The sequence below is a fragment of the Lynx rufus genome, unplaced genomic scaffold, assembly GCF_022079265.1.
Source record: "Lynx rufus isolate CCGP_SWC_20201006 ecotype Redwood Valley unplaced genomic scaffold, mLynRuf1.p SCAF_1, whole genome shotgun sequence".
NCBI classification, from domain to species: Eukaryota; Metazoa; Chordata; class Mammalia; order Carnivora; family Felidae; genus Lynx; species Lynx rufus.
In genome coordinates, this window is record NW_025814823.1 from 163,875,863 (window position 1) to 163,899,824 (window position 23,962).

Below are 23,962 nucleotides of genomic sequence, written 5' to 3' on the forward strand. Positions count from 1 at the left end.
TAGTTTATCCATAGAGTCATTTGGATTTCCTATGTATATGATCATATCTATTAATTGTGACAAATGTCCAATACAGTGTTGAGTAGATTTAGTAATGGTAGACACACTAATATTTCAGTGATTTATTAACTGATGATGTGTCAAGATCTTTTTTTTTTAATGTTTATTTATTTTGAGAGAGAGAGAGAGAGAGAGTATGAGCAAGCACGAGCAGGGGAGGGGCAGAGAAAGAGGGAGACACAGAATCCAAAGCAGGCTCCAGGCTCTGAGCTGTAAGCACAACCCCATGCAGGGCTCGAACTCATAAGCCGTTAGATCATGCATCTGAGCTAAAGTCAGATGCTTAACCACCTGAGCCACCCAGGCTCAGTTGTCAAGATTTTAGATATCCCTTGTGTCAAGATTTTAGATATCCCTTAACCAATGAAAGAAGTTCCTCTTCATTTCCTATACTCCTTAGTTTGATGAGGGGTTTTAGGTACTTCTGCTTGACTTCTTTTTGCTAATCTTATGTTTGTGAGATTCTTTGATATAATTATATTTACTTTTAGTCTGTTCATTGTTACTGCTTTACAATACGTGTTTTAGTGTTATGACTATGCCCCAATTTACTTTTTCTATTATAGATATATATTTGGTATAATTTTTTTTAATTTGTTTATCTTTTACCTGGGACTTTATCTTATTCATCTGTGTCCTGGCACACCCTAAATATTTAGTAGGTCATCACATGATTATTTATGTATGCATTCATCACATGTGTTGGGAATATTTGGAACAGAATTTAAATATTCTGAAATTTATAAATTAAAATGCTGTTTTAGTTTGTGCTCATGCTGATGCCATTCCTATATAATAAAATTGATGTCTGTTATTACTGTCATTTGTTATTATTTCTTATTTATTTTGGCATTTGATAAAAAGTGCTTTGTTTTAGATGGCTTTATATTGTCATTTAGCTGTTTAATTTCTCTGTGGAGTATATGTTTTTATTAAAGTTGGGTACTCTGTCATCTGTCTCATGATACCTAGTATAGTACTAGGCTGTTGTAAAAATTCAATTAATATGGATTGATTTGAATAAACAAACTTGTATATGTACTTCAACTGACTTCACCAACTGGTGGTTGAATTTGTTCATCAGAAGAGAATTTATCTGAATTTTATATGTTGTATTCTTTGCCTACAGAATGAAGGCAGGAGATCTTTTAAAATTGATAATGATGAGGAACCACATACTTCTAAAAAAGATGAGGTTGATCGTGCTGTGATACTGTTCAAACCAATGGTATCAGAGCCAATTCATATACACAGGAAGTCTCCACTTCCAAGATCTAGGAAGATGGCTACAAATGAAGTAAGTATATGTGTCAGAGCATGTTTTCATTAAATAAACTAACTATATTTTAATAAACCAGAAAAGAAAATACAGCTTTAATTATGGAACTTGGGACCCTGACAGATTTTTTATTTTTATCTTTGCCTATTTTTCTAATAAATACTTTAAAAATATAGAGGCCATTAAAAAAGAGATTAGTTTTAAGAATCTGGAGCTCTATGTATAGTTTTTGTAACCAAGTTGAACAGATATGGTAAAATAAGACCTTTCCAAGAGCTGATCTATTTTTTTTTTTTGTCCTGTCACTTTAGGTTATTCTAATAAAGAACTTTTTTAAGAGTTTGATGTAATGAGCAGAGAATAATTTTTGTCTGAAAGGAGAGAGGTATTGCCAGAAATGCTTCAACAACAACTGATTCCAGTGACACTGTTATAAAGATATGAACTTCTAAAATGTCAGCCTGATTGCAAAAACCAGTATAGGAATTTGAAAATTTGAAGAGATAGTTGAAAGTTTACCTTTGTCTACAATTAAATAAAGCTAGTTCTTATGTTCTCTAATAGAATAACACTTAAATAACTACTAAAAGAAGACTTAAGAGGAAAGTTGAATAGTTGAATTGTAACTAGTTAAGTAAATACTTAACACCTGTATATATTTTTATATTTTAAATACCTTAATTTTGGGTTATCTGTGTTCTCAGTAGCATGATTCTCCCCAGTACTGATTGAGATTAGTGCTTACAAATGTTGTCTAAATGCTAAAGTAAAAGCATAGAGCAAGATTGTAAGATAGAAACAACCATAAACTTTTAATTAGAAAAATATTTTTTGTTGATAATTAAACATGCCAAGACTTAAGAGTTAGGTATAACATTTATTTAGCAGTTGTTGAGTCAGAATATAAATAACAAAAAAGAATTATGCTCATTTCTATAGCCTCAAATTATACAAATCCTAAATTATGCTTTAGGATTCTCAAATTTCAAATATATCTGTGACCCAGTTGGGCCAGTATGAATAGGAAAAACATCCATCAGTAAAATAGATTGTTATAATTTTATAATAAAAATTGTGTACTAGTTAGGATTTCTATGATATTCTAAGTTAATTATAAAAGAGGATGACTAACAACTGTAGAATTTGGGATTATGTTCTACTATACTTAATTTAAAAATGAGAAACCTGGGGTTATGTTCAGGTATCTTTAATTTAAAAAAATCGGGAAATGACATATTAATATAACCTAAACTACCATTTGTGTGAGGGCAGTGATTTTGATGTCGTTGAATAAGAGCAATCTGCAAATTAATCAGATTGTTCAAAATTTCACCATTAAACCTTTTCCTGCACTCCAAAAACGTTACAATACTGATACAGCCAAATGTGTTGGGAGTCCATTTTGCAACACATTTATGTTTATAAAATCTTCAACAAAATTACTGCCCTTTGTTAATTCTTAAGACGCAGAACACATTTATAAACCTTTTTCTCATACTTAAATAGTTGCTTTCAAGAGATTATTTCTATGCCATGCTAAACTTTTACTTCCATAAGGTAAATAATTCAAGTAAAACCTTGAAGACTTTTTCCAGCGTCCACCATCTCCATGGATATCAGAAGTTTGTACTTCCAAAAGACACACAGAGAGAAAGACTATTCTCTTCATTTTGTGCAAGTAGATTTTACTCTGTCCTCACTGTCTGAAACCTGAACATGCAAACATGTAAATGAGAATGTTTGCTGCATGTTTTGCCTATTGAACTCTATGAATAATCTTTGGAGGGGGTAAACAAGTAAATAACTTGAAAGTGGAAACAAGTGCAGTTTGAATCCATCTTACCTCTTTTTTTTTTTTTTTTTTTTTAATATGGCTGGCAGACAGGTTTTCTTTTCTACCTTACGTACATTGAAATCTCTTTAACCCTTTGCACAATTCTTTAGTGCTTTGGGTTAAAAGGTTAGTATAGCACAAAACGTCTTGAATATCTAAAATTAAACAATACTTTCATATTTTATAAGTTGCTAAGACAGAAAATTGTTAAATCTTTCCAGTTTTAAGAGACAAGGAACAACTATTAAGCAGTATAGATATTTTGTATATTTAAGATAATAAGGTAATTCTTACAGTTGTTGTCACATGCAATTAGATTTGTAAGCCATTCCTGTCAGTTTCTCAAATATTTGAATTATTTGGCTCCCAAATTACTGTTTAATAGTTTCTTAAAAATTGTTAAACAAATGCAAACAAACTGTATTTTTTTTTCTTTCTGATCATTTGGCTCTGTTGTATCTAACTTTGCATGCTCTGCTTTTTTTTTTTTTTTTTTTTTTTTTTTGCCCCTTTCTCACTTCCAGGAAGAGAGCCCCCTGAGTGTGTCTAGCCCAGAGGGTACTGGTACCTGGCTGCATTATACCAGTGGTGTGGGTACTGGGCGTCGAAGACGCAGATCAGGGGAACAAATCACTTCTTCCCCTGTCTCCCCCAAATCATTGGCTTTCACATCCAGTATTTTTGGCTCATGGCAACAGGTTTTTAAACTTTACTTCATTAAAATTTTCTACCTGCATTCAGAGCAACAAATAGCTGTCTTTGAGGACATCTAATCCCTTATATTTAACATCAGAGTAAATCCTTCTGTATTTTAATTTTTAATTTTCAAATGCTTGTGATATCTGACAATATTTGAGGGAAAGAAACCACTTACCTTGCATGTGTTTAGGATTTTTACTGGGAGGGTTTTAAATATCCAGGACTAACAAGTTAATAAGTTTTATACTCCTGGAACTTTTAGTGTTAATAAAAAAATTTTTTTAAAGGAGAGAAATCGTTTTTTTGGCATAGTTGTCCTTTAAAACATTTAGAAACAAAATTACATAATTTGATGGTAAGAAAATTCAGTAACCATTTCCCCCATAATTGAAATATTAGACTCCATTTGGAATTTGCTGAGAGTTTGAACATTTTTTAAAATCCAAGATTTACATGGTCCTGTGTTAATTAGCAGGGCTCATGTAATACTGATTGTTCTCTCCCTCACTATTGCATTATCTGGAAGTATCTAATTTAAGGGATATATACAGCGTGGGGTTTAGTTGTGTAATATTTTAATGCTCTCTTTATGAGAGGGTATAATGTATAGGTGCCCATTAATAATGTGGGCCAAAGTTAAATGATTTCAGAAGGACTTTCTGTGATGACATTTGGAAATTTAAAATACTAGGGTTTGGGGGTTTGTTTGTTTTATAGTGGAAGGTTTTACACTTCCATGCTGTTACACCTGACTTTTTTGAGAATTTCAGCAATTTCCTTTTGGAAGTATAATGCATTTGATTATAGGAAAAGGGATTATGGTATCCATTAAGGCTGTGAATATTTAAAGGTTACTCTGATAAAGCCCGTGCATGGATCAGTAATTGTATGGTGACCTCAACAGTCTCTGTCTGTCTTTTCTTTTGTTTGTGATTGTTTTTTCCCCCCTTCAAATACAGGAGCTGTTTAAAAGTGGGCATTTGGCTTCTTTTAAGAGAGTGTGAAATTTTATCAATCTATTAATTGTTTCTTTTCATCTGTCTTGTTTCATACATGGTATTTCATTCTGAATGCCTGCTTTGCACCACTTCATTGCAAGGACTTCATATGAAATGGACTCCCTTCAGAAGGGGATCTTGCATGATCTTTCATGTTTTATGTATTTCTACTAATATTTATCATACAGCTTATTAACCTTTGTCTGTCTGGAACAGGCTGCAAATGAAGTATGGACTTTTAAATTGATTTTACTGTTTTACCTCATTTATTTTGCTTTCCTTGTGCAGGTTGTATCTGAAAATGCTAATTATCTGCGAACACCAAGAACTCTTGTGGAACAGAAGCAGAACCCTACTGTAGGTATGTGGTCTAAAGGAAATTGAATTCCAGACCTTCAACTCCCTATTTTGCACACATGTAAAACTAACTCTTCAGTGATGAAAGCATGACCAAATGCTATGCTTTATTTTTATTTAACATACACTAATTCAAAAATGTTGAGTTGTACAACTCAAAGTATACAATAAAGTTTTGATAAAATGAACAAGAAATAGCATTTAATTTTGATGTATAATTTTTTTTAAATGTCCATAATGTAAACTGCTTAGTCCAATTGCCAATGCTAGTTTTTAGTCTTGTATTCTATAAGTTAAAATCCCAAAATGCTTTAATTTAGGAAGGAACTTCATTTTTCCCACTTGATAAAATTGTGAATACGCTATTGCATACAAAACAGAACCTTCTACTTTTCTGATTAAAAAAAAAAAATTTAGGGGGGGCGCCTGGGTGGCTCAGTGGATTAAGCATCCAACTCTTGATCTCAGCTCAGGTCTTGATCTCAGGGTCATGAGTTCAAGCCCCGCGTTGGGCTCTGTGCTATTGTGAAGCCTACTTTAAAAAATTGTTGTTGTTGTTGTTGTTGTTGTTTTTAAGTTACTTAGTAAAGAGTGTTTTAAACCCTTTCTTGGTGTATTAATTTTCCTTTTGACTATTTCCTAAGAGAAACCAAAGCAAAACTAATGCACAGAGATAGTTATTACTCTTTCTTGACCTATAGAACATAATTGGTTCTTTGCAAATAATGTTGCAAAGCAACATCGAGAAAGATCTTGCTAAACTTACAGGTTTTAAGCTCATTGTTGGTAAACTATATGAGGTAATGGCATAGTATTTTCTGTAAGTAGTTGTCTAAATAGGTTTAATAAAAGCATAAATAAGTAATTTTCAACTATATATGTACTTTGCTCTGTATACTAAGTATATGAACTGCTTGTTGATGCCTACTTACTTGAAGATCTTTAGTTAATTACGTATAGCTTGTGTTGGTAACTTAATATTCCCACATGATCTTCCTTTATGTATCAAAATGTATTTGATAGAAATTTATTTAATCTTCACCTAGTGGTAAAAGTTTTACTTGGGTGTGAAGACTTTGACTACAAACTAAGCATCAGTTGTATTGGCTGTGTTTTATTTGCTGATAATGTGTTTCATAGGGTCTTATTAATTAAGATCTTAAGTCATTCAAGTATTAGAAGTGTAAGATGATTTAGGCCTGGATGACCTACAAGAAGTTGTTCTTACCTGGTCTTCTCACAAATTAGTAAGCTTTGTTTTATTTCATAACATATGTTGATGATTCTTAACTCAAGGGTATCAGAAAAAATTCTTCATTTACAGACATACATTCAAAAATGCTGATCTATTGTGACTAGATCTGTGTGAAGAGAGATTTCTTTATATGACCTGTTAATGCAAATTGACAGAATCCCTTATCAACCTAAATTAACTTCTATAGTAGTGTTTTTAATAGTTTTAAAATGTATATGTCTAATTGTGTAGGCATATTATTTTCCTCAAAGACAACATTTTATACAGTGTTAAGTACCCTCATTTGTACATATGATAAATGGTGGTGATTATATTAAACTTGACATTACAAGCGAATTGTGAGCCTGTTCAAGGCACTGCCAGATAAGTGTGGTAAGAGCCATGTTATTGCATGCTGCATGAATTCCCAATGTGAATGGAAGAACACCCGTTGTGTATGTATTTTCTCTAACTCCCATCAGGGTCTCACTGTGCGGGCCTGTTTAGCACCTCGGTGCTCGGGGGTTCTTCAAGCGCACCTAACCTACAGGATTATGCTCGTACTCATCGTAAAAAGCTGACTTCTTCTGGCTGCATAGATGGTATGTGCACACATGCACACACAGATTCATATCCACACCCATGCACACACCCATGAGCATATAGTACTTCTCAAAGACAAGCCTAAGCCCACTGACTAACTCAAATGGAATCCTAGCACCCTTTGCCTAAATGACAACCAGTGCTCTCTTATCCATAGCTTGGATTCATGTTTCATCAAAGAGTTAATTGTAGTTAGACATACAGTACTTATTCAATAAACAGTTTGTTCAAATGTGAAGTTTAGAGCTGCATTACGTGTATTGGGTCTTTTAGATAGTTGATAAGCCGTGTTATAAAGAATAAATCTTTCTTTGATCTTTTAAACTTTTGTTTATCGTTATCCCTTATTTTACTTACTGATATTAATAAAAATAAAATAAAGTGAATGGAATGTAGATAAGTAGAAGAAAATATACTTCTATACTTGGCAATATTTTTATAAAAACAGACATATGATGAGAATATTTTAGAATCCCTAGTTGGATAGCCTCTCACTGTTGTTAATGTACCTTAAGTTTTAATATTTGGACTATCCTTGGAGGCTTCTGGAAGCTTGTCCCTTCTATTAATAGGAGTATTTATTACCCTCTGATTTATTTAAAACTTCTTTTCATATATCCACAAATTTACTTAAGTCAGTAAAACATGGACTTAACAGAATTGCTGGCTCATCCTGCTTTTCTTTCTTTTGTGTATTTCATTAAACACTTTGCCTCTGTCCTCAAGCCATTTTACTTTTAACCAGTACCCTCTCTCATTCCCTTCTGCATGTCACCTAATTCTAACCTCCTTATATATTTGTTTTTTCCCTCTTTTTTTAAGTGTCCTTCTTTTGGTAGCTATTACGAATTTCAGGTACCTGTTTTTCTCTTTCTCAGACGCCACACGCGGTTCTGCTGTTAAAAGGTTTTCTATCTCATTTGCTCGACACCCAACCAATGGTACGTTTTGCTTTTATTTTAAAAGATACTCCCCTGCTTCATCCTTTTTTATTTTTCTTTTATTTCAAACTGTGGGGTATACAGTATCATTCATTTCTCCATTCTTAATTTCAGTTGGCATGTAATTCCAACTTACTATTAATCCAAAATATTGATACTGTCTCGCTCCCTTTTTCAGCTGTAATTTACACAATCATTTAACATCACTCATCTCAAATTTTTAAATGACCACAATGATGATGAGTTTTAATACTAAATTAGCACCTAAAAATCCCTTCTAATTTCTCAAGTGATCAGTCTACACAAATTTTAAAAATACAACAATTAGTATTGTTTTCTTTTTAAGTCTTAATTATTTTAATGTTTTTTTTTCTTCCTGAATTCTTTTCTGATCACATAGTTATTTTATTGAGCTACTTGATAAAAAATACTGAGCCACGCTTGTCAAACAGCCAGAGGATGTCTTTGAAAAGTTCTTGGGAACTAGGAGATGCAGATTTCACTGTGTAACATTTATCAGTGGCTCTTTGTCCAACCAGGTCTGGAGACCTCTGAAAATTTTATCCAGTATTTACTTTATCCTCATGTGGCCATATGGTTTGCTGTTGTCAAGCAACCAATTCTTTTTGGTACCACTGCTTTTCGTTAAAATTTGGAGAACTTCTGATAGGAAGAACACTAAGCTAAAAATCTAGAAAGCTCATTCAGTTAAATTCAATTTCTGAGGCTGAACAGTAAAGTGTTTTTGTGGCCATTGTTTATAAACTGAATTGTTGCATTATTACAGCTTTCTTACACAGAGCTTGTTCTTCTGGGTCAAGAGGGAATATTTACTGACCACTTGTAAATAATTGACGATAGAAGAATTTAAAAGAAAACATACCCGTTTTTGCTTTTATTCGGAATGAAGGTACTTTTATCCCCTGGAATTTTTTTGTTCCTTTTAACTGCAAATACACCTTTCAAAAATTCAAGTCAAGTCTTTCAAAAACTTAGATGAAACTGAAGGATTAAACACAAGTTTATAGCCATTCTCCCCCTTCTGGATCCTATAGAAGTGCACTAAATACTTCTGGAGGTGGAGTAAGAAGATCTCATCCTCAACAAGAAAATTTACCCTTAAAGCTTATGTGCTTTTCCTCCTTTGTAGCTCTTTAAATGCTACTTTCTGAAGAAAAAGGTCCTTATTTGATACAGCTGCAGCTTCTAAAGAACTTCTTAGAAGAAAAACCAAAGTCACAAGAAAAACAAGTCACAAAATTCTAAGAAGAGACATTGCAGGTTTAAGACTGACTATAGTTTTTGTGCAGAATGCTTATGTATTTACAGCCAGTATGGAAAGTTTTACATAGGAGAAATCTGTGTTTACTGAAGCTTTAAAAAAAAAAAAAAAAAGTTAAATTTAACAACTTTATATTCCTTTGGCTAAAGCTTTTTTAAAATTGTGGATTTTCCACACATGTGACTTAATGCGTTTAAAATGCATTTCTTTCAATTCTAGAAATGTTTCTTTGGGGTTTTCAAGATTTTTTTTCTTTTTTATACTGTGTTGTCTTATCTGTCCTATGAATTGTCATTTGACTCTTTCACTTTTTATTTCTCCCTAACTTTCATGTTATTTCCATCTTAATACATATCATGGACTTACCCCCTCCCTTCATCTTTAGTTCAAGGAACATGGTGAAACAAGTATCTTCTGACAGTGCTTTACCTTATTTTCTGGGCCTCTGTGCAGAACACCTACACCTCTATAGGTGCTGGTCCGTTTCCTCTGTGGAATGTCTAGGCTCCAGTGGTATGTTTTTATAGCTTCTAAACATGACAGCAGGGTGGCTTTTTAAATTGCTGCGCTAACCCTTTCATTGTGCATTAAATACAAAGTTTACTAAAGATAAATGGGGAGAAAATGCAGTCCTGAGGAACCTGATTATATTATTATTTGCCTGTTATAAAATCTAACAGGCAAATGCAAGGAAATAGCTGTTACAGAATACTTAGCAACATTCTGATGAAAGGATAAAAAACATAACATTGCTAAGTTCAGTGTAATGCAAAGAAAGGGTTTGCGCTTATTTGCATGAGTCTTATACTTTAAAAAAATGTATTACTTGTGCAAGCCCAATTCTTTTAGTGCTTTATTTAGGTGCTTTAGCTGCTGTTATGGTATAGTTTCTGTTTTGTTTTGTTCTTTAAGCATATGTAACATTCCGTCATGCTTTGGTTTGCACCTGAAAATCAAACATACCAATTTTGTAAATCCTTTGGTTATTTTCATAGAAAGATTAGATTCCCTTTTAACCAGTTTCTCTATTCCAGCCAAGAATTAGTCAGTTCTTGGGTCACTGTTTCCTCCTGAAATTAAGTAAATATCAGTCAGTGTTAAAATGAGCACATGCCTATTGAAGCAGAAAATTTTGTAGTCTGAGTTTAATTAATTTTTACTTTTTATTTAATAACGTTAGCCTTTATATAAAATCTTAATCTAAGTATTAAAAGTATTTCCTTTGGAGGGAAATTAGTTTGAATGTTAGAAAGAAGAGGTGCAGGAAGACTTACTACTTTAATTGTTTATGAGAGCAATTTTAAAAGCCATTCAGTTGAATAAAATTTAAATCAACAGGCAATTTTTATAAAAAGCAAATAACCTATATCTTGTTTTTTAAAAAAGTGTATATTGTAAGCAGTTTTGTTTCACTGATGGTATTAATATATATGTGCATGATTTGTTTCATGAAATTTTTCTATTTCTGTGCCATTGTTGAATGCAAACATGTCTGTATTTTGTATTGCTTTTTACTTGGCCTAACGGTACTCAGCTAGCAATTTCCAACAATAGAATATTTGAGTTATTTCAATAAAGGTAGGTAAAATGTGTTTTGGAATTTGATTTTCAGCATAAATGAATGAGTGTGGTTTTCAGGTCACACTGGAGAGTATTGTTGGCCTTGGTATTACTAGAAAAGTTACTTAAAATCACTCCTCAAGTAATTACAATGTAATCATTTTTCAACAAGAAGTTAATTTTAACATCCTAGCATCAGAGACACATCATGGCATCAACTTACTCACCTGTCAAATAGACCTGATTTTTATAAAGTACAAACTTAAACAATGTAATTTTTCTGTCCCCCCCCCCCAGTTTTTTTTTCTTTAAATATCATTCTTAGATTTTACTAAAGTGTAGAATGAAATTGTGTGCATGCGGTACTATGTGAATACATTTAAAATGAAATCTTTGTCACATCTTGTTCCAGTCCCATATTGCATAGCATCTGGTGTCATGACTTCAGAGATCTCATGTGATTGCATGTGATAGATTGGAAAGACCTAACCTGTACAGTTCTAAGCAATGGTCTTCTTCCTTCTTAATTATTTTTTAAATATGCAAATTTTTTTTCATTTCTTTTTTTCAGGCTTTGAATTGTATTCCATGGTGCCATCTATTTGTCCTCTAGAAACTCTTCACAATGCCCTGTCTTTAAAGCAGGTGGATGAATTTCTTGCTTCCATTGCTTCTCCATCAAGTGAAGTTCCACGGAAGACCCCTGAAATTTGTAGGAAAATAATTATTGTTGTTGTTGTTGTTGTTGTTGTTGTTATTAGTTTCATTATTTTGTGGCAGTGATATTATCAGACTATAAGAAGAATTATTACAACAAACTCAAGTAGTGATAGTGAATAAAATTTTAGGAGAGAAGGGGGTATAAAGGAACATTATTTGAAATTCTTTGGTGTTATTGATGTGGAATGTACCACTTTTCTTTATAACTCCCAAAAAACTTTCCTCCCAAAAAAGGAAAAAAAAAAATCTAAGACCCAGCAATAGAAGTCAACAATATAGACTGATGGCCTTTTTTTCATTTTCTTATTGTGTGTGATTTTACAATAAACTTTTTAAAAACTACAAAATACCATTTGTCATTAACCCACACATGCACAAATACCATTCCATGCCTCACCACCTCTGGTACATATTCACAATGATTCAGAAGGAGCTCTTGACTAAAGAGAGCAAATTAGGACAACAGGCTTTCAAATTATGTTTTTCAGAAAATATTCTGCAAAAGTTAATGCATGTGTGTGAAGAAAAGGGATTCATGACTCAGTAAATTTTGGAAACTGTGTATTATATCCCGCCTCCCTTTGGAGAGACAGTTACATTAATGTAGGAAAACTGTATACTTAGATTTTCCAAAACTTATTTTTTGCGAAGACACATTTTTGGTGACACATTTAGACACCATGTAGCACTATTCTGAGGGACATCATTCTGGGAAACCTTTAGGGCTACCTTTTTTGGGTATGAGAAGTCAGCTGACTACTATGATCCTCAGCTCTATAGGATCCTTCAGCCTGTGGGAATTTCCAGTTTAGGAAGCATCCAGTTTGGGAGAGCATGCTCTGCTTAGTTAAGAATCTTGCTAGGGCTAGTCCTATTTTTTGTGAAGTCACAAACATTGAGTGTATACCTTTCTTCTTTTCGTAAGGAGCATACTATAAATGTGTTTCTCTGAAGAATGAAACCAGAGGTCTTGGAATGAAAGCCACTTTCGTGTATTGCTGTTCTCTTCCCTTTTCTGGCTTTCACATTGTATTATTCTAGAGCGTTCTCGTCACATTGTATTCTGTCTAAATGGCACCCCTTGCATTTCTGCAGTATAGTGGGCTTCCCTTTTCTTCCACGTCTAGTAGTAGAGGTCAGGTTTCAATCATTGATGGCAATGGAGAGATACTTGGGTTTATGTTCTAAAATATTTCACTTTAGGAATGGTTTTAGGAAGTAGGATTTAATTTCAAAGTTTTCCTGTGAATGTGTCTGACTCTGAGAATTGATAATACTCCAAATGAAATAACTTCTTTAAGCTGTGTGAGGTCAAAGTTAGGAAAATGAAGTATGTTTATCTTCTTTTCCCTTTTAGCTGATAGAATGGAAAATGCTTTTCCTCAGAATGCAGTGGAGAACCTGAATTAATTCTCATTTACTATTTACCCCTTTATATTTGATGTTTCATAGCTTCACTGGGGCAAGGATTTATAATCTTAAAATAAAGATGAAAGAAAAGTTCTAATTAGTAACAAAGAACTTGGGATAGATATCAATGTTATTTAGAATTTAGAAGATTTTCAGTGAGTGACTTACAGGTAACAGCAGTAATGACATCTGTTTTGGAAAGAGAATTGTGGTAGAACATTTACAGAAAGAAAATCTCTGAAGGTATATTCTGTGGTGCTGTTTTATTATGATGGCTTTATTTCTGTGGTTAGTGAATTCAATTAATCAGAGTATATTATTGAGGTGTATTAATGAAGGATATTAAATTCTTTTTCCAGTTCAGATTAGCTCTTCTCTATATCATGGATATAAGTTGTACCCCATATTCTCTAGTTCTCTTAAAATTTCATGCCATTACTTACTAAGGAAACTAGATAAGAACGTAAATACAGTTAATGCAATTCATAGAGTTGAATAAACCTTAAAATCAAGCTAGTTCATTGGTCTTCAGACTGTATTCCCAAGAGCTTTTGGAAATTCCATTAGGAAGATGATGCTGAATGGTTAGGCCTTATGTCGTGCATGGCTGCTTCAACTAGAGTATATGTTTTCATCTATTTTATTTAAGATTTCATTTGAGAAAAAATTATTCTTTAAAGAAAAAAAACTTACACACCATTGAGGAAATCAAGTGGTTAGTGGTCAAGCAATACTAAAAAACCCATGTCTTCTGAGTGTATGGTTTTTTAGTTCTTCTTGAGTAGTAAAGAAAATAGGTGCCAACTATAATAGAAGCCTCTAAATCCTCTGTTTTATACTGTAGCTGCAGAATTAAGTGAGGTTTGATGGGGGGTGGGAGGGAGGGGAAAGTGGGTAATGGGCATTGAGGAGGGCACCTGTTGGGATGAGCACTGGGTGTGGTTGTGGAAACCAATTTAACAATAAATTTCATATTAAAAAAAGAAAAGAAAATAGGTGCCAGCTGTAATAGAAGCCTCTGAATCCTCTATTTTATACTGTAACTGCAGAATTAATATTTAGTAATCACAGTATATTTATATTATTTTATACTTAATTCCCTGAATTGTCAAGGAATTAGCATTATATGTAGACTATATTGATTTTGTGCTATTTATAATGAAGCCGATATTGTTAATCCTCTGTCATTCAGAAAGGCTTTTTCCTCACTTCAAGCAAAATTAAATCAATTTTGTGGCAACTAGAAGTTAGCTTACAATGGAACACTAACAGTATCAGATGGGGGGAAAGGTGTGGAAATACTAACTGGATAAGTTAGAGATGGAAGTTAACGAGACAGGATCAAACATGTAAGCAGGAAAGAGCTTAGTAGTGGTGTAGTGCTTTACATGATGCTTTCGGGATTTTTGTCATCACTTGTATGTTATATCGTTAGTGACTACTTGGAGCTTCTGCCAATGGGATTTATATTCATTCAGTGTAGATACGGGTCAGCCACATGAAACACATTTGCTGTGACTGGCTCACGTATATGTTTTTCAGAGACATGCTGTTTATTGCTATCAGGTCCTCCAAAAATTGCAAAAGCAGGCGAGTTGGTGTTTTGTTAACTCCTCACCTCCCTTCAGTTAAGAACCTGGAAGCTTATGCCAGAAGCTGTCCTTCCCCAGAGGACTTCATACTTCAGAATTACCGTACTTTTCCTTTTCATGCCTCTCAACCACTCCACCTTGATTAGAAAGAGAAAAAAAATCTTTAAAATTCCTTGCATTAAGATAAATCTCACTAGGTAATATAGGGAGACAGTCTGATTTATTACTTATAAATATAATAGATTAATAGACCATAGTGTTTATAAAGTAACTGTCCCTGAATCTCTACTTCATATTTTTAAGAGAAAAACAATTTGGGAGTTTTGTTTGTTTGTTTGTTTGTTTTTTTAACTAGGCAGTAAAATTATGCCATTAGCTCTCTGCCATCCCTTAAGAATCTGAGTTTCTATCAGGACAATAAAATTAAGTCCTTTGCTCTATTCTTGGCATGCCATTAGTAAATACTGTTAAATGCTTATTATTTGCAGTATAAACAGAACATCTATTGGGCTAAGAGCATGAGAGAACTTTTTATAGGAAAGATGATGTAGCCGAATTTACTTTGCAAACCTTGCATTGTCTATTTTCTCCTGTAATGTATAGTCCTAAGTCCACTAAATATGTCATTAGAAATTTCTAAATGTAAGGACTTGGTAGGAAATTACTGAACTGCCGTATCTGTTTTGTTTTGTTTTGTTTTTTTCTTTTCAGCCTCTTCAGCTTCACGTTCCAGTCCAGTAATGAGAAGAAAAATATCTTTAAATACGTATACACCTGCAAAAATCCTCCCAACACCACCAGCTACCTTAAAGAATACGAAAGCAAGCAGCAAGCCAGGTTAGCAGTGTGTGAATTTGTGGATTCTGTAGCGCAATTAGAGGAGTAGTAATAGCTTGCCTTTTGAGTTTAAAATCTGTTTTTAAAAAGGATCATTATACTTCCTAGAGTTAGAAACTGTTATTGTAGTCTGTTGATGTATTTGTATTTTTTCCTCTGTTGTCTCCCCTGCCACTGTATCTGTTAATAAAATATATTTCATACTCATACTGTTCTCCAAACTAACTTATGAACTGTCTCCTATTGCTTTTCTTTTGAGTCTAGGCTTTATTTTAGTCATTTTATATGAAAGATTTTTTTTTTAATTTTTTAAAACATTTATTTATTAGTATTGAGAGACAGAGACAGAGCATGAACATGGGAGGGACAGAGAGAGGGGGAGACACAGAATCCAAAGCAGGCTCCAGGCTCCAAGCTGTCAGCATAGAGCCTGACGCAGGGCTCAAACTCATGAACCATGAGATCATGACCTGGGCTGAAGTTGGACGCTTAACCAACTGAGCCACCCACACGCCCCCTATTTTTGTCTCTTTCTTTACAGTGTTTTAATTTTCCATGTGCAGTCTAATGACATGAGTACCAAATTCAACTATCTTTTGTCAGCTTTTTTCTATTTTTTTTAAAGATTTTATTTTTTAACTAATTCCTGCACCCAACGTGGGACTTGAGCCCACAACCCCAGCATCAAGAGTTGCATGCTCTACTGACTCAGCCAGCCAGACACCCCAACTTTTTTTTTTGTTCTTATTTTTTGGCATATTTGACTGTGTGGTTGATCCTTGCTGAAATCCTCTCTTACTCTGACTTCCACGGTGTACTCTGCCTTGCTGTTATTTCCCTTTACCCGATTCTTCTAGTCTTATCTGACAGTTGTTCTTCTTCCTACTTTGCTATGCCAGACAGGGTCATCCAACTGTTCACTTTTTCTTACCCTATACCTTTTTTTTCTTGAGAGACTTCTATATAGCTCCAAGGTTTGACTGTATCCTCACTGGAAATTTCTTCATTCTTTTCCTCATTTTAGTGCTCTCACAAATTCTTTTGGTTAATAGTTTAGGCTTGGGAGTCAGAGGGACCTAGATTAAAATCTCAACACTACTACTTATTAGCTTTATGACTTTGGGTAAGTTACTAACCTCTCCGATCCTCAGTTTCATAGTCCTAAAATCGGGGTAATAGTACTCTTTTAAAGGTTGTCAGAAATGAATGCAATAACCTATGTAAAGTAATTGACATACATAGTAAACACTCACTAAATGTTAGTTGCTGTTGTTACACTGTTGCCAAACTGTTCACTTCCTCCCAAATAAATCCTTGTGATACTCAGGTCATTTTTCTTCTAAAATGTTCTCCTTTTACTTCCTACTCCCAACCCAGCCCCCTCCACTGGTGATGTATTTATATGATTACCAAAACAAGAACTCTTACAACACTCTGTACCACTGACTTGATCATTTATCCCTGATTATAGTTCTGTCAGGTTATCTGGCCTTATACATTAAAGGCAATATCTTAAATATAAAGTTTGCACCTTCTAAAGAATCAATATATGCGGGTACAGACAACTGAAAAAGTATCTTAAATATAAATTACAGTGTATTCCATATACAACTCAAAGCTAACATTTGTGTAGTTTTTTATGCTACAAAACACTTTTTTTGTTCATACATTTCTAAACATGGCCTTCAGAGATCAATACCATTCTTATGCGATTACGGATGAAAAAATTGCAGAGGTTGTGACTAATCCCTGTTCACATAACAGTCGTAGGCCTAAGATTTGAATGCTCTTTGAATCATGGTCCATTGTTTTTCTCTACATATTAGACACATAATAAATGTATTATTTCATATGCCTTTTTAAATAATAAAGATGAAATGGTGTTATTTTGACTTTTTCAATATAACATAAGCCAATAAAAGCCAATCTTGCATTCCTGGAATGGACCCCACTTGGTCATGATGAATAATTTTTATATATGTTGCTGGATTCAGTTTGACCTTGCAGATTTTGACACCTGCATTTTTAAAAGATAATGATTCGTCTGTAGTTATTTTTTGTTTTTGTTGTTGTTTTTGTTTTCATGTTGGTTTTTGTTTTTGTGATGTCTTTTAAATGTTGGTATCAGGCTGATGATGCTGGCCTCAAAATGATTTGGAAGTATTTCTTCCACTTCTATTTTCTGAATGAAGTTTTTTATAAGAGAGGTATTTCTTACTTAAATTTTGATAGAATCAATTTTCTGTTACATTTTAGTGATGGCTTTGGTAAGTTGGTTTTTCAAGGAATTTGTTCATTTTATCTAAGTTGTCAATTTTCTTGTTACTTCATTATCCTTTTTTAATTTATTTTAAATATTTTTTAATGTTTATTTTTATTTTTGAGAGAGAGAGAGAGAGCAGGGGAGGGGCAGAGAGAGAGGGAGACACAAAATCTGAAGCACGTTCCAGGCTTCAGGCTCTGGAACACAGAGCCCAAGATGGGACTCGAACTTACGAACCATGAGATCATGACCTGAGCCGAAGTCAGGCACTTCACTGACTGAGCCACCTAGGCACCCCACTGCACTATCCTTTTAATGAATTTAGTAATAATTTCTGTTATTCATGATACTGATAGTTTGTGTTTTGATTTTTTTTTTTCATTCCCACTAGGGATTTATCCATTCTGTTGGTGTTTTCAAAGAACCAGATTTTAGCTGTTTGTTTTATAGGTCACTGATTTCTCTCTTTTAATATTTCCATCCTCCTACTTACTTTGGGTTGACCTTTATTCTCTTTCTAGTTTCTTAAATCACTTTTTATTAGACATTTCTTCTCCTGTTATATAAACATTTAAGGCTTTAAGTTTTCCTCTGAGTACTTCTTTAGCTACATCTCACAAAAGTTACATTTAATTCTCATTCTCATTCAGTTAAAAATACTTTATAATTTGTGATTTATTCCTTGAGTCATGGAGTATTTAGACACATATTGGTTACTTTCCAAATATTTGGGGGTTGGGGTTTGGATGTCTTGTTACCAATTCCTTCATACCGTTGCAGTTACAAAACATATACTGTTCAGTCTTAGTATTTTAAATGTGAGATATTTTATGGCTTAACATTTGGACTTGGTACATCTTAAATGCAGCAAGAGCACTAAAAAAGAATTTTTATTCCATAGTTCATTGATGTAATGTTCTATCAGTATCCATTAGGTCAGAATTGCTGATAATCTTTTTCATATCTTCTGTGTTTTTCCTATTTTTAGAGGTGGGGACATGTGGATGGGAGGAGAGGTTCTGAATGTGCTGTCAGTTGCTTAGAGAGCAATTTCCACTCACAGCTGTACGATTGTCTTTTTCTTCCTTTAATTCAATCAGTTTTTATCCTGTGCTTTGAAGCTTTGTGATTACATACATACATATTTGGTATGCCTTCCTAATGTATTGACTCACTTATCATCATGAAATTTCCCTCTGATTCCTAGTAATGCTTTGTCTTAAAGTTTATCTGATGTGAATTTTGCTGCCTCACATTTCTTATGCTTACTGTATGCATGGATTATTTTTCCAAACAACCTGTGGTCTTCATATGTAAGGGATTTTTTTTTTTCTTTTGTAGGCAGTATATATTTGGCTTCTTTAAAAACCCATTCTAGGGACACCTGGATTGCTCATTCAGTTAAGCATCCAACTTTGGCTTAGGTCATAATCTCTCAGTTCATGGGTTTGAGTCCCACATCAGGCTCTGTGCTGACAGCTCAGAGCCTGGAGCCTGCTTCGGATTCTGTCTCTCTCTCTCTCTCTCTTTCTCTCTCTCTCTCTCTCTCTCCCCCTCCCCCACATGTGCTCGCTCGCTCTCTCTCTCTCTCTCTCTCTCAAAGAATATAAATATTTTTAAAAAATTTAAAAACCCATTCTAACAATATCTGCCTTATAGTTGCAATGTTTCTGGTTCATTAACATTGTAATTATTGATATGGTTGGGTTAGATCTATGTTATTATATTTTTGATTTATACATTCTGATTGTTATTCTTTTATTCTTTTCTGCCTTGTTTTGTATTCAGTATTTTTTAGAGTTTTATTTTAACTTATCTACTGACTTTGTACCTTTACCTTTTTGCATCATTCTTTAATTAGTGGCTATAAATACACCTCTCTAACTTTTCATGATCTACTTAGAGATAATTTTATACTACTCAGAGTAAAATGTAGGAACCTTGCAACTCTGTAGATTCATTTACCTTCCTCTCCAGACCCATCCTTGACACATAGTTATCCATGTATGTTACTTCCACATATATTATAAAGGCTACAATACAATGTTAGAATATTTGCTTTACACAGTCATTTATTTTAATGACACTTGGAAGAGAAAAAAGTATTTTATTTATCCACACATTAGCCATCAGTCTTCATTCCTTTTTCTAAATCTTTGTTTCCATCTGGTTTTATTTGCCTTCTACCTGAATCTCTTTAGCATTTTTACACTGCAGATCTCTTACTGTATTTGAAAAAGTCTTGATTGACAATTTGAGGAAGAAAGTTTTTTCTTTCAGTGTTTTAAAGGTGTTGTGTCCTGTTTAGGGTTCCCATTGTTTCTTATGAGAAGTCTTTGATAACTTGAATTGTCCCAATGTGTGCAGTGGGTTGAATTATTTTTTTCTGCCTGCTTTCAATATTTTTTCTTTATCTTTGATTCTCAGCAATTTGACTATGGCAAGCATGCTTAGAAATTTTTTTTTTTTTTTTTTTTTTTTTTTTTTTTTTTATAATCTGGGTTGATGTTCACTTTTACCTATCATCTCCATTCTGCTGTTAAGCTATCTAGTGGGGTTTTTTTTCAGATATTTATTCCTTAGTTTTAGATACTCTTTTTTGATTCTTCAGAGATCTCCAAAATTTTATTTATCATAAGCATATTTTCCTTTGTTCTTGAGTAAGTTAAAGTACTTGTTTTAACATTCTTGTGTACTAATGTAGCTGACCTCAGAAATAGTCTCTACCAATTTATCCATTCCCAAGAAGAAAGATGTTTTCCTGGTTTTTTTCATACATTGAGTACTTTTGGATTGCATCCTAGACATTATGAATGAGATGTTGTATAAACTCCAGACTGTTATTTTTGTTACGCTTTTCCCAAGAGTATTGAGTTGTTTGGGTTTTTTTCAAGCAAAGAGTTAACCTTGGGCGAACTCATGTTGCAAAACTGTGTTCCTTGAAGCAGTCAGCAGCTCATCTTTCACATCTTTTCTTTTGGCCTTAGCTGCACTCTTGGAGCCTACCCTCCCCATGCCATAAATGTGATCATGTTTTATACAAAGAACTGGAGACTCTCTCCCTTTCTGGGATCTCCCACCTGATTTTCCAGCAGCTATAGTTGCTCCAGTACTTATCTTCTGGTTCTTCATGCTAGTAAGAATGAGTTTTATGTTTAGTTGTAGTCATTGCACATGGTTCAGACCAGATACTCTCCTTAGGCCTACAGCTTTCAAAAAAATGGGGGTGGGGGGGACTTAACATGAGTTTCCTTCCTCCAAGTGTTGATTTTTTTTTCCAGTATACACCTGCTTTTGTTTACTCTTCAGTGTCTTCAAGTAGTTGTTTTTCATATTTTATCCAGAGTTTATACTTGTTAACCTGCAGGAGAATTATTCTGATAGGAGCTTGCCCATCCATACCAGAAGTGTCATCTGTCTTAGAATAACGTTTTGATAACTCATAAGGGCTTAATGTTGGTTTGGATGTAGACGGATGAGTTCTAAGTCAAGACTGTTTATAGTTTTCTAACATTTGAACTTTTTAAGTAGTGGTAATATAAAAGAGAAAATAGATTTAAGGGGAAATGACAAGTTCAGTATTAAGCATATTAAGTTTATGTTTACTGTCAGTTATATATATAGTTTTCTATAGTTTTCTAATATATATAGTTTTCTAATATATATTTATAGAAACTATATAGAAATATATAGTTTCTAATATATATAGTTTCCTATAGTTTTCTAATAGGATGAACAGAATAAACAGATCTTGAAGTAAGGGAAAAGACCTGGACCAAAAGTATACATTTGAATATCGTTAGCACAATGGATAGATGGTAGTTAAAAATGATGGAATAAATTAGTTTTCCAGGAAGAATGTAGAGTGAAAAGACAAATTTGGAACACACCCCATTGACATTACTTTCCTGTATTGATGTTGAATTCTAAAAAGTTAAAAGGTTAAAAATGCTCTATTGAATGTTTACAATGTTTCATTTACATCACAGTTATAAAGTTAATTATTTGTCACTTAGCAGTAGTATTTGAATGTGAATTGCTTGTGAAAATCTAAACAATTTTTCTTTTTTTTGTATAGCTACCAGCGGACCTTCTAATGCCGTTGTTCCTAATACCTCATCTCGAAAAAAGACTATAGCTAGCAAAACAGAAATGCATGAACACAAAAAAACCACTGGGAAAAAGAAATGAAATCTTAGCGGAAGCTGGAGCTCCATATATTTATAAAAATCACGTTGTTCGATAGAAAAAGACACGTAATAAACCTTGACTGAAAACTGTCAAAGCAAGTAATTGATGTTTCTCCTTATACACCTCTGTATTCATTTTAAAATATGTTAAATCTAGAGAATTCTTTGTATATATTCAGGTAAGGACCTTTTCTCATGCTCTTGAAATGTTTAAAGCAATGTTTATTAACATTTTAGCAAAACTTACGGTGATGAAGGTCTGTCATTCTTAATATTTATGTTTGCTATGTGCCCTCTGTAAAGAAAATGACAGGAGACCTCAGCTAGCCTGTCCCAGTGTCTCACCAGTAATGCTGTTTACTCAAGAATCTGTGAGGTGACCTCTATACATACTTTCATTTTCACGGGATTGTATGTCAGCTATAAAAACCTATAGCTTGAGTTGGAATTTGACAGCCAGGATTACATATTACAGATTTTTAAAGTATATTTCCAAAGAGATTTCACTGACCATTTGGGTTAGAAACTTTTTTCCTCCAATTGTTAGAATTACATATATGCTGCAATATTTAATAACTGGAGTACTAGCATATGGGTTATTTTTCCAATATGTGCTTTGAGGTTTTTTTTTTTTTATTGTGTATTATTTAAAATATTACATATACAGCTGGGGTGACTACACCTTTATGTGCATAAATTTCTATATTAATTTGTAGAAAATACTTGCTTTATATATTTCCTTATCATAAGGTGCTTTCGCTCATCAGGAAAATACTGCTTTATGTATCGGGAAGAAAGACATCTTTAGAATTTCTTTTTAAGAGACATAGTTGATAAGTTTATAAATGTTACACTTATTTTCAGAGTTCTTTTTAGATCTAAGGAAACCAGTTCAAAAATGGATATCAGCAGTGTGAGGAGAATGTCTCAATTCTGTAGTTAGGAGATATTATGCATAACACCTCTTTTTAGCATTTCCATTCTTATCTCTAGTGTATCAGTTGATCTCACTAAGAAAGCTTAAAGATTGAACATTGGATATAAATGCTCTTTTCAAACTATTAGATTTTGAAAGGAAATTGAGGTCATTGTTTTGTGATTTCATCTGTGATGTGAAAAAATATTTATTGTATTGGTGCTTTTTTATCCCCTAGTGCACAAATAATTATAAGCCACTTGAATGACTTAAACTGTAAACCAAACAATACAACCTGGTAAGAATCCCATGCATTGCCAGTCAGGTAACTTAAGTTGCTAAAGCTTTACTTTGAAGCTTATATTTAGGATATTATTGAATTCTCATACGAACACAACTATTAAAACTCTTCAGGAGGCTCTCGTAACTTTAAATCATCACCTATGAATTGACATTTAGAAAATAAACATATTAAGTGTTAGTTTTAAAAGGTACCAGATGCAAAAGTCACAAATATATACAATTATATAAGTTCATATACTTCACGTGAATGTACTTGTATTATATGGAGACATGTCTTGTAAACAGTTGAATGTACCTAAACTTTCTGTATGTGAAAATGTTAATGTGCTCAGTGTGGGAGTAAGAAGCTACTTTTATTTTTTAAGTGGAACTTAATTAAAATATTTTATTTCCAGAATCAGAGAGTCAATTAAGTGGCAACTTATTTTTGATTTCTAGTCTTTATCTCTTTACTTTTAGCTTTCAAAGTAGAAATAAGAAAACTATTTGAGTATTAAACGATGCTAATCTCAGATATGAAATAAAACTTACTGTTGGCCATATCTATTTCCTAGAAATTAGCTACAGAAATTCAGCATAGCTTATTTTTACCATTGTTATACATGAACTATGATTTCACCATAGTCACTAAACTCTGTAATATTTTTGTGTAGACTGATTAGATAAACTGATTTGAAAGAATCTTTGAATCATTTTCTAAAACAACAGAAGTCTTATATATCAGAGCAGGAAATTACAGTTATCACTCTTTAGTGCAGGTTTGACTGAACCATCCGTTTCTCCCATGATTCTATCCCTGTATGGGTTTTGTTTGTTTGTTTGTTTGTTTTAAATACTGCAAGGTACTGTTTCTTGCAGCCCAGTCCTCCAAGCAGCAGAGATGA

At 33.3% G+C, this 23,962-nt stretch overlaps 1 protein-coding gene across 10 annotated transcripts in view; it reads left to right on the plus strand.

Annotated features, from left to right (window-relative positions):
- Positions 1–23,475, plus strand: part of PPIP5K2 (diphosphoinositol pentakisphosphate kinase 2) — a 71,268-nt gene extending 47,793 nt beyond the window's left edge. For 3 of the 10 annotated variants that reach the window (XM_047089984.1, XM_047089976.1, XM_047089991.1), the window contains 8 exons: positions 1,190–1,357; positions 3,698–3,871; positions 5,159–5,231; positions 6,944–7,063; positions 7,943–8,005; positions 11,419–11,559; positions 15,281–15,406; positions 21,748–23,475. In XM_047089984.1, the coding sequence (XP_046945940.1) occupies positions 1,190–1,357; positions 3,698–3,871; positions 5,159–5,231; positions 6,944–7,063; positions 7,943–8,005; positions 11,419–11,559; positions 15,281–15,406; positions 21,748–21,860 (978 nt within the window). In that variant the 3' untranslated portion in view covers positions 21,861–23,475. The remainder of the gene's footprint in view (positions 1–1,189; positions 1,358–3,697; positions 3,872–5,158; positions 5,232–6,943; positions 7,064–7,942; positions 8,006–11,418; positions 11,560–15,280; positions 15,407–21,747) is intronic. The other 7 variants (XM_047090019.1, XM_047090028.1, XM_047090042.1 and 4 more) reach the window with 5 other exon arrangements.
- The last annotated feature ends 487 nt before the right edge of the window (positions 23,476–23,962 follow it).